We start from the raw sequence: 19,503 nt of genomic DNA on the forward strand, positions 1-19,503 counted from the left end.
CCCATGTCAGAGCATATCACAGTATTCAGACACCAGCTACGACGACTGGGTTTCTCTATGTTATCGCAGTAGTTTAAGGGGTGAACCGCAGTATATCTGACGCTCGCTGTGTAAAAGCATTATCTGCAGTGTGAATCTCTCACACCAGTCAAACAGAGTCCTCCTTTTAGGTATGTTTAAACTGAAAGTGGTGATTTTGTGTCTTGTTTGATCCACCGTATCATCAATTCACCGTGTTGTGCCGGAGCGCTGCTTCAAGTTAGCCAGCAGCTAAAAACAGCTAGCCTGGAGAGATAGCGCTCTCCCGCTCTCCAATGCCTCACAGCTTCCTCAGTTTACTTTCGTTTAAATCAGGGCTGTAACGAACATGAACCCACTTCTTTCTTTCACTTTCGTTGCTCGAGAATGCACTAATACTAAAATATGACGGTTTGGCGCTGTAACACGGCGCTGCAGACGTGATTTAACACCGCTGAAGTTGTTAGGATGCACGGAAAGAGGTGAGTTCACTGTAGGACAGTACAGTTACGCCACTGACCTCGTCACTCACACTCGGTCACAGGAGAACAGATCGCCGGTCGCTCCACTCAGACAGGGACTGTATAACTCCGCGTTTCAGCCGTTGCTAAAGTATATTTGGCGACCCTTTTTTTTACTCGTGGCCTCCTCCCTCTCTAATCAAGTCGAAAAACTCGGAAGTGCGCCCTCTCCTGGTGACAGCAGAGTAGTGTCGCTTTCCTTGCAGTAGAAAACACCACCAGGACTTTCGCTAAAACGTGGGAGTGTGAGAACGGTGTATTATATCGAACATTTATCGAACCTGTCTTATCGCTCTATCGAGGAAAAGTTATATCACAATACTTATCGTTATCGTTTTATCGCCCAGCCCTACCTCTGCGATATTGCTACTGTAACAGTTAAACTGCAACCAATACACTGTGCCAGCACACAGTGAGACCCTCACAATAAACTCCTCCATTATCAGTGAAAAGAACAGTTGACAAGCAGTTTAAGCCAGTAAGCCCCCCAACACGCACACCATTTCTTTACATACTCTAGTAATAGTGGATGACAGTGTGCTATGACTGTATAGGGGATTAAGATACTACAGAATGAATCATTCGGCAGACTTACGAAAAAGGCACGACACACATTTCAGAAACAGAGATTAAATGCCAGCTCGCTGTGGGGAACCATGAGGTTCACTCTGTACAGCTTCTCACTGAATAACTCACACACAAAGCTCAATAAGGACATGTCATCTCCGCAGCTGCTGCGGGATTTAGCTGATGGAGTCATTTACCTCACACTTCACGGTGACAAAAGTGCAGGGACTTAACGGAGATGAGCTTACATGACAGCAAGAGCCCGGAGTATTCAGCAGTCTGTGAAAAATTAGCCTTTTGGGACTGCTAAGCTCCACTAATCCCAAAATAGCACAGCACCGCCAACCTGAGGTAAATAACACCGGGGTCACCTCAATGTCAACACCTATTCAAACCAGGGCGTGTAGCTCTGGATCCAAGACACTTTAGTCTTTGTAAGTACTTGACTAGCAAAACCATACAAGATCTAGATTTATCAGGATTATGGAATTTTAGTTGATGATTAATTGCCATATAAATAACTGTCATTAACAATTTAACTGTGTATTTTTGTTCATTTTAACTATTTAAATACAAACCTAAATTGGTTAAATTGGGTAACACGCTATCTCGCTTCCAAGCTGTTGATATGTAGCGCCTTTAAACTGATAAACAAAGCTGGAGCTGGAATAAACAAACATTACTCACTGCTGCCCTCTAAAGGTGTTAACAAACATCAAGTAAACAAACATTACTCACTGCTGCCCTCTAAAGGTGTTATTAACAAACATCAAGTAAACAAACATTACTCACTGCTGCCCTCTAAAGGTGTTATTAACAAACATCAAATAAACAAACATTACTCACTGCTGCCCTCTAAAGGTGTTATTAACAAACATCAAATAAACAAACATTACTCACTGCTGCCCTCTAAAGGTGTTATTAACCAACATCAAATAAACAAACATTACTCACTGCTGTCCTCTAAAGGTTTTATTAACGAACATCAAATAAACAAACGTTACTCACTGCTGCCCCCTAAAGGTGTTATTAACAAACATCAAATAAACAAACATTACTCACTGCTGCCCTCTAAAGGTGTTATTAACAAACATCAAATAAACAAACATTACTCACTGCTGCACCCTAAAGGTTTTATTAACAAACATCAAATAAACAAAAGTTACTCACTGCTGCACCCTAAAGGTGTTACAGCTCCAGTCAGAAGGTAGACAGGTCTGCCAAAGCAGTTTTGATTAATTATTTCAACCTGCAACTAAGAATTATTTCTATAACCGAACAATCTACCAATTACTTTTGATTACTCCACTTATCTAATTACATGGAAAACTAATCCTGCCTGAATAGGGCTTGTAAGTACAACTCAGCTAGCAACATCACCCAGGAATCCAGACAAGCTTTTCAACAAGGCGGAGACTACAAAACATCAAAAAAAAGGAAAAACACTTTTCAAAAGAACAATTATTACTAAATACTAAACTAAATCTTTTATGATGTCCAGATACTTTTACCTTACATATGTTTATATTTAGATACCTGGCTAGTTCACAATGGTCTACCAAAGCAGTTTTGATAAATATTCTCAACCTGCAACTAAAGATTATTTCTATAACCGAATAATCTACCAATTACTTTTAATTTCTCCACTAATGTAATTATTCTACTTTTTCGGTTACCATCATTTTGCTGCTGCGGTCATTCAAAGTTTTGCTTGTGTAACAAGTAAATCCTTTTTTACAGTACAATGAAACAATAGCTATACTGCCCCCTTCACTTCCTGTAGCATACTGCAATCTGTCAGGATGGCCAAGAAGACCAAACTAACATAAACAGTAGTTTTTAAGTAAAAATGTCAACTTTTTCCATAACTGATTTTAATGACAACTAATCAGCATCAACTAATCATCTACAAGAACGCAAAACATCAAAAATGTTCGCTTTTTCAGGTGAAAAGATCTGCAGTTAGCAGGTCAGCTTCAGCATTAGAAAAGCTCTCCTCAACTCATTCAGCGAGAAAACTGTGGCCGTGACTTAATCCTCCCCGAATGCATCCCTGGCCGGTGTTTCGGAGCAGTGATCTATACTTTCCCCATCAGAGAGCGGCCAAAGCGCTTGTGAAATCGTGCAGCTTGACGTTCCCTGAACAGCTCTCCTCTCTGCGACCCCCTGACTGCTCACATCTGCTCCTGCAGGCCACTTCCAGGCCGGCTAATCCGTAGCGAGGAGCAAGCAAGATGGTTTTCATTAAAATCATTAATACGGTTCTCTGTCAGCCTCCACTCCGCGTTGGCTGGCAGCCCGAGGGATTTTCCTACAGGGAATTCTCTCAGTGCCAGCAAATCCTCCACACAGCTTTAACGTATATCCACACGGTATAAAAGCACGACGCCTCAACAAAACGCTTTTACGATCAGCGCTCAGAGTGACTAACACTTTCATACAATAAACAGGCAACATGGTGCACAGATACTGCATGAGTTCCACACATACAGAGCTCAAAAACACACTCTGGACTTTTAACTGACTTGGGCTTTGTTCACACAGCAGGTAAAAGTGGCCCAAATCCGATCTTTTTCATAAGTGACAAGATGTGTTATCTGTGTGGCAGTGTGAACAGATAAACACACTGAATCTGACGTTTTCAATTCCGATTTGAGACGCTTTCATATGTGGTACTGAAACCCGATACGTATCCGATCTGCAGCAGTGTTACTTGGTCTGAACAGCCAGATGTGAATTAGGGCGACTTTTACATCAATCCAACTCAACACGTCATAATTTTGTGCTGCTGAGACCTCAAACACCTGGTGTACTGTTTCTGCACAAAAAATGATTCGAGACTTATCAAAAACCCCGTTTTTCATGAGATTTTGAAAGAAATGGCTGAACGTGGCCGCAGGAGAACGAGGCCGCAGCATCAAGGAACAGTTAAAAGTCTAAAAGCAAAGTTTAAAGAATCCAAGAACACGAACCGAATAAATGACCGAGCTCTTTTTTAAGGAGAGCTCAAACATAATCTGGATGATGAGCCCAGCTGTCGGTCAGTAAAGCTTCATGATGGCTCCTGTGATGCAGGTGAAGGCGAAACTGACCCCTCTGGGAGCGACTGGTGTTCGTTGGTAGTCATGATTGTTTACCTCTGGATGAGCACGTCATGTGAAGCTCTGTTCTTTTGCGCATGCGGGTCAGTTTAGGAGCTGATCTGTTCAGACTGATGTCACATTGAGGTCACATTTAAAAGACATTGTGAACAGCCAAACAAAAAAAAACGGATTTGGTGAGAAAATGAAATTTAACTTTTACCTGCTGTGTGAACGAAGCCTTGGACTTCACCCTAAAATCCTTGTGCTTTGAGTAACCATACGCCTTTATTAATGCTAATTTTATTAAAATACATGATTAAACATCCATTTTGTCACTAATAAAACAATAATAACATTCCTGAAACTTTACCGAATGTTTCAGAAGTGATGACAATTTTAGCTAATTCTGAGTGTAACTTAGACAGTACATGATTAGCAAACACAGCTTTGAACAGTTACACATGCATAGAATCATAATATTTTTCATTAAAACACAAAAAAGTTACTGAACTGCAGAAAATTTGTGTTTCGGTAGTGACTTTTTTTAATGTTACACACTGATTTTCAGACTTTCAGACACATTTACTTCAAAACAATAGGATCTAACTGCTCACCATGTGGACAGGGATGCAGTCTCAGTGCTCTTAAATAAAGGGGCGTGGCTAAAATAAGGCCCCGGCCTCCTCAGCCAGGTTAAATGGGAAACCCTAATTCAAATCAAAAACATGTCCTAAAAGCCTGTTCTGGTGTGTTGAAATACACCTGGAAAATGACTATTTTCTCTACTGCCCTGTGCTCAGTGGTTGTATATTCGGAGTCACTGTATATTTAGAGAAGAACTTATTATACTTAGTGTTTGTATAGTTCTTCTGTATTTACTGTATTTATTGTACTGATTATGGTACATACTTAACCTCTTACTGACCAGGCTATATTTTGGTTTGTCCATCTGAATTTACATGACCAACTCATAAGGCAAATTATTCAGTAACTGCGTGAAATAAATGTAAATTTTCATTTTATTTATTTATTTTTTTGTAAAAGCTCCCCTCAAATTAACAGAACATGTGTTTTATGATACACATATTGCTATATGCTTACAATTTACTGCTGAAAGCCACAAATCTTAGACGCTCTTTGTATTATTTTATAAAAATACTTTTTACAGAGCAGATCACTGAAGAGACGCCATCTGTTTATAGTTTATAGCCCAGATTTGTGGAAAAATGGGTCGAATTTCAGTAGACAAAAAAAATTGTGAGTTTCTTTTATTATAAGGGTTTAAAATTACATCACCCATCTATTTGACTGGAAAGAAGACAGTTACTCTCATACGACTCCCACCTTTAGAATGTGGCTTATGAAATATGAAAGTTATGAAGAACATGACGAAGTGTGTTTTGGAACCACCGGTGGTCTCAAGGAGTCGAGGGCTGACATTCACAGCTTATGCAACATTCTACGCTGTGATTAAAAACAAGGCCTTCCCTCCAGAACTATATTTAGGCGCGCTTCCTCCCGGGAGCAGGAAAAGGCAGCGCGATTTCTGATTCATTCTGGCATCTTATCGCAACGTCAGGAACTGATAAGGTTCACGGCATCCTTGGAGCATGAAAGATGTGATACAGCACTACGGGGACCAGCACGCGCAGCGGTGTGTGGAACGACGTATCAAGCCCCCATTGTTTCAGGCAGCCATAACTCAGCGCTGTGACTGTGACCACAGCCGCGGCCGAGGGCAGGATGTGGAAAATATTCGCTTCCACATCTGAAATCACATCCCATGTTTATTAGTATTTGATTAAAAACCAGTCCGAAGATTTGTCTTTCCAAATTGGAACAATGTTTGTTCAGGAATAGAACCCTTCAGGCTCTCTGAGCGGGAGCAGCTAGAGTTAAGCGGAAACCAGGAAGCTAAACCGCTCAGTGGCGCGAGTCCAGGGCCTTCTCTCCTTAACAAAGTCATCCACTCAAATACACTAGCATTAGATAACGTTTAAATACAAGACAGACGCTGATTTATTCAGTGTTTTCCTTTCTCTACACTTCCCTTCCCTATAAAACTACAATCTGCTGCATTTCCAGCCTGAATAAAACACGTCTGGAAGAGATTATGGAACGTATATCAAGAGAATCATGGAAATTTAGCTTTAGCCTGGGAAGGGGAATTACAAAGGCATATAAATCACAGAATGTGGCACCATAATGACTAAGAGTTTGACTGTTAGCCAGAGAAAGATAACAAAGCTAACAATAAATGAAAGCTAACACTGCCAGTCAGCATTATGTCCTGCTAACATGGCTAACAAGAAATAAAAGCTAACATGCCAGTTAGTATTATGTCCAGCTAACATGGCTAACATAAGCTAACACTGCCAGTCAGCATGTCCTGCTAACATGGCTAACAAGAAATAAAAGCTAACATGCCAGTTAGTATTATGTCCAGCTAACATGGCTAACATAAGCTAACACTGCCAGTCAGCATGTCCTGCTAACATGGCTAACAAGAAATAAAAGCTAACATGCCAGTTAGTATTATGTCCAGCTAACATGGCTAACATAAGCTAACACTGCCAGTCAGCATGTCCTGCTAACTTGGCTAACAAGAAATAAAAGCTAACATGCCAGTTAGTATTATGTCCAGCTAACATGGCTAACATAAGCTAACACTGCCAGTCAGCATGTCCTGCTAACTTGGCTAACAAGAAATAAAAGCTAACAGGCCATTTAGTATTATGTCCAGCTAACATAGCTAACATAAGCTAACACTGCCAGTCAGCATGTCCTGCTAACATGGCTAACAAGAAATAAAAGCTAACATGCCAGTTAGTATTATGTCCAGCTAACATGGCTAACATAAGCTAACAATGCCATTCAGCATGTCCTGCTAACAAAGTTAACAACAAATGAAAGCTAACATGATGCCCTGCTAACAGCGAACGAAAGCTAGCTTTGCCAGCCATCACAACCAGTGTGTTAACATGCATTTAATAATCCAATAACTGTGGAAAATCAGATTTTGTTAGTAATTTGTTGAATATGTTTACATACACTTGGGTAATAACGGGAAAACTCCAGGTCTGCAGGTCTAAATCAGATTTCTGCTTTGCTACCCAACAATAAAGTCACAGAAGAAGACGTGATGTAAACGTAATGTAAAACTCAAACGTCACTTTTTAAAAATATTGAGTCACTTTGGCGGAAAATACAAATATATATTGTCTATAAGATGAAGAATATTCAAATTCTTCATTTCGTCAAGCGCCCAGTTGGTTTCAGCGTCGCTCCAAAATGGTTTTGTTGCTGTCTCACAAGTGCTGCGTTAAACGTTGCTGTTTTTAGGACAGTGCTCTGTTTTCACATGTGCAGACTGAGAGAAACGAAAGAAATCAGAGTAAGAGTTTACACGCACTGAAAAACCCCATTACTGAGCTCAAATCCAGCTCTCTGTTGGATTTCTTAATCAGATTTCTAGGCCATAACCTGATCTAAGAAACTGCAGTATGCTGGTTCCACTTGAATTATCAGGTACCTGCCGAAATGCAATGATGATCATATCATTAAGTGCAGGTAAATACACTCATGTCCTGCTGTCAGCAACAGTGGACCTCATTCACCAATATCTTCCTAAGTTTTTTCCTACATATGTTCTTGAGAAAGGTCCTAAGAAAAAGTCTACGTCAGATTCATGACGCGTTCTTAAACTGCAGAACTGTTCACACCTCTGTGCTCTTGAGGGTGTGGAGATTCTGTTCTTACCTAAGAACAAATCCCAAATAAGGAAACACTGGTGAATGAAAGAATCTTTGTGAAAACTGCTTAAGTGGGTTTTAAGAAGAAATTTCCTCTTAAGAATGGTTGGTGAATGGGGCCCAGTGCTCTATGACTGCTTCTTTGAATAAGGAGAGGCCTAAATTTTGACTGAAAGCCACATCACCATTTCAAGACTCTATTTGAAATCACTGGGAAAGTCTGGCAAAAATATGAAAAAAAACCTAATAATTTGCTCAAATAATGACTAAAAAAATGTTTCATTTTTCACATTTTGGCTACCGAGCAGGAGCAGATCTCCACAATGGAGGGGGGTATTTTTCCCGCTTACAGCTAAGTCCCAGCAAGCTGATTGGCTCTTTTTATTAAAGGCCGAATCTTATTTCCAGTAAACAGATGCCATGCTAAGCTTTAGAGCTTCTCCATTCATTTCCCACCTCCTCCTCTATAAAGTCTCTGGGTGAACCATCCCTTTAAGATGGTCTTAACTCTGTTGAGCTCCAATGAGAAACAGTGCTAAGCTTGGCCACTGTGATAAATCTGTGGTTTAAAATGCAGTTAGCTTCACAAAAAGTGCAGTGTTTAGTTTCACTTCCTATATTCCTTCCATAAAGAGATATTTGATTCACTTCTTAAGGTTAAATTAAAAAACAAAGGGTGATACGATGCATACTTTCCTTCAGGGCCTTAAACATCACACTGGGAGGTCTGATAATTATTAACTATTGCATTATTTCCTCCCTCTAGCAACCATCAATTTAGTGCTCTGTTAAAATTAATAACCAATAATAGCTGATTTATACTCACTGTTAAAACATTTATGATAGCCAAGGGTGCAAACAGCGATATGCCGAATATGCAACGCATGACAGCACCAGACAAAGGGGTGGTGAAATTAATTTAACTTAAAATACAGTCCACAGATAACCCTACGCACACATCGGAATACTGATAAGAGAAAATAAAGGATAAAGAAGCACTGCACTGTTTATTTTTTTTTTCTGTTTTGAATTGGTCGTCCAGACACCCAAAATGTCACCAGACAGAGAAAAGACTTCATGACAAAAGTGTTTTTTCCATATGATGACTTACTCGTGAATCATAAGAAGCAACGTTTGAGGAACTTTTTTCCTGAGATCTTGCAGCCACTGTACACTTCTACTTTACCACACACAAATACATGACATTCGTTCCGATCCAAAAATGATCCAATATCAAAAATCATACATGTCGCTGCTGTCAGAACAAAACCTCGTATCTCCATTTTTGTTGTTTTTCTGTTTTTGACATCATTTGAAAATGCCTGTTGTCCCTTTACATTGTGTGTAATTTTCATGATGAATGGACCAAAAGAAACGGCCCAAAATTACTAGGAAAAACGTCTGGTTCCATTGACTTACTTTAAAAGTAGAGTAGAGCTGGGCGATATGGCCAAAAATGTTTTCACGATAAACAAAATTCATATCGTTCGATATCGAGACATACCGCGATAAATGTCAAATCATTATTTCTTTCAAGTTTGAAGGCTGATTTTTGCTCCTGGGTGGTTAATTGCTGTTTTAAACTATCCTTTATTGTCGGAACACGACAAACACTCACCAAACAGTGGGACATTTCACCAATCTGTCATGGGAGAGTGGGAGAAAGTGTCTGGTGAGCTGTTTTTACCAGCAGGAAAAGCATGGCTATTTTGTAATAGTCTAATTTTTGTAATTTAGCTGGTGCTGAGCGCTCGGCTACCCCATTACAAATGACATCACAGTGTTCAGACACCAGCTAGCGATGACTGGATTTCTCTATACTATCGTAGTAGTTTAAGGGGTGAACCGCAAATTATCAACACCAGACAAACAGAGTCCTCTTTTTAGGTACATTTAAACTGAAAGCGGTACTTCTGTGTCGTGTTTGATCTACAGTATCATCAATTCTCCGTGTTGTGCGAGTGACGGAGCGCTGCTTCAATTAGCCAGCTCATAAAAACAGCTAGTCTGGAAAGCTAGAGCTCTCCCGCTCTCCAATGCCTCACAGCTTCCTCAGTTTACTGTCGTTTAAATCAGGGCTGTAATTTACATGAACCCACTTCTTTCTTTCACTTTCGTTGCTTGGGAATGCACTAATACTAAATATGACTGAGCGCTGTAACAGCGCTGTAGTTGTGAGGATTGTGATTTAACTCTGCTAAAGCTGGTTAGGATGTTAGGAAAGAGGTGAGTTCACTGTAGGACAGTACAGTTACACCACTGACCTCGTCACCCACACTCGGTCACAGGAGAGCAGATCGCCGGTCGCTCCACTCAAACAGGGAATGTATAACTCCGCGTGGCCCCCTCCCTCTCTAAATCATGTAAAAAAACTCGGAAGTGCGCCCTCTCCTGGCTGTCTAAATAGCATATAGTGTCGATGTCTTTCCAAGTTTTTTTTTCTCATGTATTTAGCTAAAAGAAGGCAAAATCACATCAAATAATTAGTAGTAAAGAGAGCGGCTTTGCTTAACTGGGATTAGTACTGACCTCAAGCAATTTGATGTGGTTATCTTTTTAGTCAAATACATGAGAAATAAAGCTTAATGTGTGTTTAGACGGTCCCTTAATGATTAAACTGTTGCTGACCTCTGGACTGGGCCACCCTTTGCCGGCACACAGCTAGAAATCCTCAACATCAGATGTAGGCTAGTGCCATTCCATTTCATTTGAATGAGGGCTTGGCTAAATTAGGTCCTGCATACACCTAAAGAAGTTGAGCACCAATTATGACTTTGTTTGAAAAAATATAAAAAAAAATGGGGGACAAGGATCCGTTGCATATGGTATGACCGACTCTTTGATTCAAAGAGTCCTTGATGCTTGTACATAAACATAATCCGTCACCCTCTTTTCAGCAGGCGGCTTAGACCCGTCCTTTGTAGACCTGCCATGAAGTTTAAACTGCCCGCACACTCGCTCATATCACACGCAGCAGTTGTACCACTTAAAATAGGAAGTATCTGTAGCTCTGGTTATCACCTGCTGCTGGTGTGAAAGACAGGCCTGGGTACCAGCCCAGCGTACCACAAAGAGGTAGCGAAACCTTCCTGTCATCAACGCTTCTCAGAAAAACCCATCCTGCCAGCGGCTGGTCCAGAGGCACTGAGCTCCAGCCTTTACGGGGAAATGAGCAAGACGTCTAAAACCACAGATATTAATATAATCTGTAAGCAAACATCAGTCCTCATCCGTACAAGCCGCTTCCCCCCCAGGTGCCCTAACGATCAAAGTGGATATGAAAACCGCGACTTAGGAATCAAAGGGAGCTTGTTTTGGTTCTGTAACTCAGAGCAGTGGACTTTATCCACTTTAAGGAGGCTAATGCTCAGTTGGACTGCAGTGGACTTTCCTGTTCGCGCAATCTCTGGGTACCAAGCTGCGGCTTGGCAAAGTGACTATGTGCCATTCATAAGTACAAACCGACTCAATTCCCAACCATACGATACGAGGAACGGCAAGAATAAAGCATAGCTGTTTAAAAGGATAGTCTGGACAAAAATGCTAACATGGCATACAAGTTATTCACAACATGGAATAGCACTTTTGCGTAGGGTTGGCCCAAATTTGGATCTGAATAATAGAGTATTTATTTGTTACGTTGGTATATGCTCCTCTATTTAGTATCCAGAAGCTTTGTCTTTTTTTAAGCCACATAAAAACCTATAGACTATGAACAATAACACATTTCATCTACTAAGGCCTTTAAATACAGGGAGATTCACTAGAAAGAGGCCCCGAATATTCTGTAATAACTCTCGCCAGGATGAAGCAATCTGAACGAAACAAGTTGCAATGTGCTCCTCAGTATATGGAGCTTCGACAACAAGTGGGATGCCCCTGTGTCGGAGCGATGAGGTCGCAACATTTAACCTCGGTTTGCAACCTCTGGGTGCATATCCCCCGTACCCCTTTATGTGTCTGGCAGAAAATGGAGATCATTTCCAGCATCGCATGTAATGCAAACGATTACACATACGTCAAGGTATGTTGTGTATTTTTCTGGTTCTGATTGCTTCATCCTAACTGGGAGTTACAGCAGAATATTTGGGGCCTCTTTCAAGTGAATCTCCCTATATAACAGTTACTAGCTTAGTTTCCATGGACTTTCCACACAGACTGCAAGCGTCAAAATGAATCTACATAAAATAAATGTAGCGATTTTTGTCGTCCACCAGCTTAGAAGTGCTGATAAAAGTGCCTTATGTAGTGATGTTATTTCCTGTGAACAGCTGACACGAAGCTGACAACACAACTTTTGATTCATCAATAAAAAAGCTGTATTTTCATGCTTAATTTTCTGTATGTCACAACTTGTGTAGCCCTGACTTCCCTCAAAGCTCACTGATTAAGGAAATTTGGTTTAGGCTTTAAATTTTATTACTGACAGACATTTGCCCAACAATGAATTTATGTTTTAAATAAATAAATAAATAAATAAATATACAAAGGCTTTCACAACATTTCAGGGCTGGAACAGTTTTTTTCACCCAAGCTGAGGGGAAAAAAGTTTTCACAGAAACTTTCATTTTTGTATTCATAAAATGAATTACTGACAACTTCTGTTTTCATAGTCTATATGCAAAAATTCATAAAAATCCTTTGGATGGAAATGTAGCTACTGTTAATAAATAAAAATGATAAAATATACATATAAAAAAAAAACCCTGCTTAATAAATCTTTGCTTTTTACTTGAATGTATCATAAAAAATAGATTCACGCCAGGCATCCACGTCACCAAACCTTACACTCCACGTGACTGCTATAGTTTAAAGGGAAGTCAGGAGACACTTTAAATTATCAGACGATAAGAACGCTCCATACAAAACCCACCCTGCCATCGACTCAGCTCCAATACTAGACTGCCTTAGGCCAGATTACCAGCTGTTGTCTCTCCCTTTCTTTTCTAATCGAAACAAATTTACAGCAGGTTTAAAACTTGACAGCACAAACAGCAGATCACTATCACGAGTTCATCAGAGAAGAGTCTCCTCCACACATTGTTAGTACAGCACAGGAGCTGCTCTGCTATTTAGGAGCTTCAGCATTTTACTTTAGACCAACAGGATCCAAGTCACTTCCTATGCTGAGAGATGCTGGATGTACTACGAAGCTCCACCGCAGTTCTATAAGTTACTCAGCACTTTAAAAGTGTGAATTCAACCAACACTCACAATATTTGTTCAATCACTGCATTATTTATGCATCAGAAAGTGTTACTGATAATTACTGGAAGGATACATCTTTAAGCCAGGCATATACGGTGTGATTTTAGAAATCGTGTTCTTTGGTGACTCACACTGTACGTTTGAATCACCCCTCTTGTTCGGCCAAAGCCTCACACTGTATGAAAACACTCGGTCTGACTGACATGACACGACACGACACACTGCACGTGAAACTAAGTCCCTACAGACGCTCTGTCTACAGTAAAGTTGTTTCATTCAAAACAACACCAAGTCCTGATCAAAACACTGGCTGAATCTCAAATGGCTCCCTACACAGTGCACCGCATACTAAAATTGTTGCTCCTGCACCAGAAAAAGTGCATCACATGTCTAATAAACAGCCTTCTGAGATTCAGCCATGTGTGCACAGTTCCATACTGGACAAACAGTGAACTATTTTGGTGAAGAAGCCAGAAATTAGTGCACTACATAGGAAGCAGGGGCCGTTTGAGATTCAGCCACTGACAAACCGCTACAACAGCTTTGCTAAGTGGTGCCGCACTGCGCACTGAAGCTGAAGAGCAGGCGGTCTACAGACAAAAAAATCACCATATTTATTTATACCTCGCAATTCAACTCAGGCAAACGGCGCGAATTCGCCATATACGGACGCTGGTGCTGCAAATGTGGACTGTTTTGCGTCAGTGCAGGAGCGCTGGCTGTGTTTGTGTGTGGTTTTGGGTGCGACGTTGAGAAATTCGTTCGTGGGGCTGCTCAGACTGTGAGACAAGCGACCAAAATTTCTAACAGGTAGAAATCCATCTGATCGTCCAACGGCTCAATCGGACTTAGTTTGGGCAGTTAAACGGGCATCGTTTCCCCTCTCACACTGCACGGCAAACGGCCGATGAAGCTGAAATCGGCCCGATCGTGAAATTCAGTCAAATCAGGCTTAAAAATGGGCTAAAATCGCACAGTGGACTTTAGTACAGCATGCACATAAGCAGTTCTGCGGTGGGCTGGGGCGGGGGAGACAGGGAGACCATTTTTGTTGGCTTAAAAAAGCAAAGTTACTGCTTTTTGTTCTCTTCTTCTTCTTCTTCTTCTTCTTAATATAATAATAATAATAATAATAATAATAATAATATCATATTATTATTATTATTATATTATTATACAGTAAAAAATTGCAATGCTACTCCCACAGCTTTCAAGCTAGAACCACAAAACTTTACAGAATTGTAGAGCCTATACTGAATAGGTCGCCAGCTACAAAGCAACACCCTGAATACACACTGGAATACCACAGCAATGCAAAAGCAAATTCAACATTATCAAAAACAAATCAATAGTGTTCAGCAACTGCTCCAACTGTTAAAACATTACTAGCTGGTTCTGTCAAGTCAACTTAGAATTTGTTCATGAACTTCCCCTTATAATGATTTTCCCTTATAACTATGATTTTTAACAATAATGAAATACGACGTCAATTACTGTTAGATATCACCCAGGCCTAGATTTGACAGCACCACTGCAAATCTCTTTCTTTGAGATGAAGAGAGCTCAGGAGAACAGCATTTGCAGAAATGACGATCTTCTGTCCATCTCAGCAACCCAGTCTGACCGACAGACCTCTCAAGCAGGACTCTACACTGAGTATTTACCCTACAGCTATTGGTTCATCTGTTAAGGATTACGCCACGACGGCATAGATTCTGTTGTGAGGTATACAAGTGTCTGTTTGTGTCTTTAATGAGGACAACAGACACTCTGTGGTAAACCATACGAGGAGCTGTTTGGCCCTTACTAGAGACAAGAGGCACTTTACTGTAACACACTACTACAGGACTCGCTGAGGCAGACATCTGCCACGTGATCAGTCATTGGTGTATTTTGCAATTTAACATGAATAAGTAACTAGAACAGATAGAAAACAACTAAAACTAGAGCAAGAAAATGGAATAAAGAAAGGAAAACAAAGTAAACAGCACTTTTGCTCATCTTTCTGGAATATTTGACCGTAGAAATATGATGGTTATTTTGAATAAAAGCAGTTTTATTACATAATTTCAATATAAAATATTGAAAACTCTTTAAAACAGTGTTAAAACATTTTTTTATCTCAATGTTTCTCACTTGTTTTTATCAGAAACTAACCAAGATACATTCAAAGAAGCTGAAGAATATGTCAGGCTCATAATTATCACTACTTTGTTATTGCACAGCCAAATCTACCCCAACCACCCCCCACTTAATAAAAATAAATAAATAAATAAATAAATAAGGCTGCAAAATCCCACATTTTAGACCACAATCAGTAAAAAAAGCCGAGAGGACATCCTGCTGACGGACTTCTGCACTTTGGAAAAGTATATCCACTTTTAATTACTTTTTCTTGAGTATAGGTTTAGGCTACTCTACCCACCTGTGGTTACAGATGCCTGTGGGCAAATACATCATTTATTTCCTGGTGTAAATAACCATTACTTTAGATTAAAGTGACTAAAAGAGGGAGGAGAATGAAAGGATTCATTAAGGTGCTCACTCACCTCGCAGCGTATGTTTGTTGGGCCAGAGAAACCATGGCAACAGCAGCAGGTAGAGAAGGTAGACTAAAGAGAGGGCGTTGTAGCGGAACAGGCAGGCTGTGGGGTCAAAGAGAGAAAAACAGCTGGTCAATACACATTTTAATGACATGAATATCACACATTTCACTGCTCCCGGAACAAAACCTTGTATCAACCAATGTAACTTTACAGGAGAAGGAAAAAAAAACATGCTTTATCTTTAATGTAAGTCAATGGAACCAGAATCTTTTCCCCATGTATAGTTTGAACATTTCTTTAGGTTCGTTTTTTGTGAAATTTACATACAATGTAAAAGGCAATAGGTATTTTCAAATAATGTCAAAAACTGAAAAACAAAAATGGAGATGCGAGGTTTTGTTCCGACAGCAGTGATTTGCTGTACAGTTAAAGGAAGAGCTTGACTAAAGGTGCTAAGGTGGCTTTCAAAGGACGAAAGTTACTAAAGGTCAGTTAGCACTGTGGTGTTTGGAGGAAGCCAAGTTTGACGGCTATTCGTTTTCATTCACTGTTAGCAACATTAGCCTTCTCGATTGATCCACTCCTTCAAGCGAACATAACACTCTTTCCCAAATCGATTTACATGTATGAAGAGTATTGCTGGGCTATAAAGCTCTCTCACATTAAGATAATCAAGGAGCTGCTTAGGTTTCATGAGTGCTGTGTTCATGGTCACAACAGCAGCATTCAGCTGAGGGGATGTTAAGTCATCTACCCTCAGGAACTTAGTTTCCCGCCACAAGAACCAGAACCTGAAGTTGTTATGGCGTCACTGCTGCCCCAGTCGCATTACAGCAGCGTTACAGCATGACTGATTATAGTATAGTAAGAAGATACTGTATATATATATATATATATACCGATGTACTATTTGGGTGGTGGATCATTCTCAGCATTGCAGTAACACTGACGTGGTGGTGGTGTGTTAGTGTGTGTTGTGCTGGTCTGAGTGGATCAGACACAGCAGTGCTGCTGGAGTTTTTAAACACCTCAGTGTCGCTGCTGGACTGAGAATAGTCCACCAACCAAAAATATCCAGCCAACAGCGTCCTGTGGGCAGCGTCCTGTGACCACTGATGAAGGACTAGAGGATGACCAACACAAACTGTGCAGCAGCAGATGAGCTATCGGCTCTGACTTTACATCTACAAGGTGGACTGACAAGGTAGGAGTGTCTAATAGAGTGGACAGTGAGTGGACACAGTGTTTAAAAACTCCAGCAGCACTGCTGTGTCTGATCTACTCAGACCAGCGCAACACACACTAACACACCACCACCACGTCAGTGCCACTGCAGTGCTGAGAATGATCCTCCACCCAAATAGTACCTGCTCTGTGAGGGTCCATGGGGTCCTGACCACTGAAGAACAGGGTAAAAGGGGGCTAACAAAGTATGCAGAGAAACAGATGGACTACAGTCTGTAACTGTAGAACTACAAAGTGCTCCTATATAGTAAGTGGAGCTGATAAAATGGACAAGAAACGAGGAGGTGGTCAGAATGTTATGCCTGATCGGTGTATGTATTTTGCCAAAAGACATAATGTGTGTAAAGCTGAAGTGAACATATGCACTGGACGTCTGTTAAACAACAAAAACTAAAGTGTCGGAACACTTGTTTCCCCTCGCCGTGTAAATAATGATGCACGTCAAGCAAAAACGACAGTGGTCTCCTCAGTCTTCTATATAAAAGAACCACTAGAGCCACTGCGGCCCAGTGAATCTGCCTAAACGCTGACCATGAGGTCAAAGCACTCATTTGGCTCTTCACTGTGCCGCAGTGGAAAAGCTCATTTCCAGCTGTTCCTCTTCCACCCGCAGCCACTTCCCTGCACGACGAGCTGGGCTTTCTCGTTCCGGCTGAGCAGGGCAGCAAGTGGAGCGCGTCCACTCCGCGGATTCCTTTGATGAGGTTAACAACACACCGGCCCGTGTGATTGTTCAGACACAAGCTCACCGAGAGGCCCACGTGCAAAGCACTGTGGGATAGCGGCCAGCGCTTTGAGGAGCTGCCAGTGCAGGGAGGGATCCCTGACTACTCTCGCTCTCTTTTCCAGTCCAGCTTTCATCTCCATATCTCCCAACGTCTCTCCGCTCACACCTGAGAGGAACACTCAACGGTTTTCTGCCTGACCTCTACCTGCTGTATCTGTAGCGCACGGCTGATCACACAGACGGTAACGTCTTCATGCTTTCCTGTATGCAGAAAACAAACCTGAGGATCCCGAAACATTTCAAATGGAAGTCAATGGGCTGTTGGTCAATTCAGGGAGAGAGTGTTTACGTGAAACATGTACTTTTGTTTAGAAGAGAGGAGCAGAGCTGGGTTTGCTTCGGTTTGCCCTACAGACATGTTTCCCCTCAACGTCTCTGGATCCTCTGAATTACGAGGCTGTTAAGGAATCAAGCTAACACTGCTGCACACTGACCTCAGCAAAACATTCCACACAAACCAGCAAGCGTTGTTGAACGTGGTAGTTTAGAGGCTCTGGCGGTGTTCGGCAGCTGGTGTTGGATATAGATCATTCTAACAAATTGGTTTAAAGTCAGAGTGGACTTTTAACCCCTTAAATGGTCAGGACCCACCGACGAGCCCAAAGGTTATTACACACTTCTATAACCTACGAATACCTCAGCCTGTTTACACTGAAGTCCCTGTAGTTACTGAATAATGAGCTTAGTATGTAATAAACCTGGGATTTAAGAGGTTAACTCACTTGGACTTTTGACCAAAGACCTTTTGGTTTGAGTGGCTCTGTATCTTAATTACATTTATCTTCCATTTCATTTTGACACTATGAAAACAATGATAACACTACTGGAATGCTACCAAATGTTTCAGCAGTGACTGTTTCGGTAGTGACTATTTTAACTCATTTTGAGCAGGACTCAAAAATGCTAGCCAGTACATGACCAGCAAACACAGCTTTGAACAGTTATACACATTAAATCATAATTTTACATAAAGTTATACACATTAAATCATAAATTTTTATTAAAACACAAAAGAAAGTATAGTGTTTCGGTAGTGACAATTATTAAGGTTCCACACTGATTGTCAGACTTTCACATTTACTCCAAAACAATGGGATCTGACTGCTCACCATGTGGCCATGACGGACAGGGATGCAGCCTCACTTCCTGCTCTAAAATGCAAGGGTGTGACTTTAATAAGGCTCCACCTACAGACTAAAACTGTTTCAGTAGTGACTTGAAAACTTTTTAAATAAAGCTTTAAAAAAATCAAACTAAATCTTACAACTTCACTTTTTGCAAAAAAAAAAATGCAAACAGCCCAAGTATTATTTTCGAAAGTGTAAATTTAGGATTAAGGTTTAGGACGGACACCTCCCAACAGACAGAATATAAATACATCATAATCTATGTAAATACCAAGTTTTGAACACTTAACTGATTTTTCTTTATATAGTTTTATTTGCTGTGGAATCTCAGTAAATAAAACTAATAAAATCACAATTTATAGAGTACTTTCTACTGGGAGGTGTCCAGTTTTATTTACTGTGAGACGGCAGTTTGAACTAATTCAGTAGAATAATCTATTTAATAGTGCTGAAGTTAACAGTAGACTTACTTCATGCCATCTTGTATTTCTGATGATTCGGTGAAATTCAGGAGGAAAATGTACACAGACAAAGTGCATCATTATTATCTCCCACAGAGAAAACCTGCTTAGACCCGGAGTTCCTAATATACGCATGACGCCAACTACAGAGTGATCCCTGACTTTAGACTCTACATCCTGGAACAAGT

At 40.7% G+C, this 19,503-nt stretch overlaps 1 protein-coding gene across 1 annotated transcript in view; it reads right to left on the minus strand.

Annotated features, from left to right (window-relative positions):
* The window catches only part of piezo1 (piezo-type mechanosensitive ion channel component 1), a 134,844-nt gene extending 117,022 nt beyond the window's left edge, over positions 1-17,822 (minus strand). The window contains 2 exon segments of the mRNA XM_036584417.1: positions 15,699-15,794; positions 17,690-17,822. Coding sequence (XP_036440310.1) covers positions 15,699-15,794; positions 17,690-17,807 — 214 coding nt within the window. The 5' untranslated portion in view covers positions 17,808-17,822.
* Positions 17,823-19,503: the final 1,681 nt, after the last annotated feature.

This window comes from Colossoma macropomum, unplaced genomic scaffold (assembly GCF_904425465.1).
Source record: "Colossoma macropomum unplaced genomic scaffold, Colossoma_macropomum, whole genome shotgun sequence".
NCBI classification, from domain to species: Eukaryota; Metazoa; Chordata; class Actinopteri; order Characiformes; family Serrasalmidae; genus Colossoma; species Colossoma macropomum.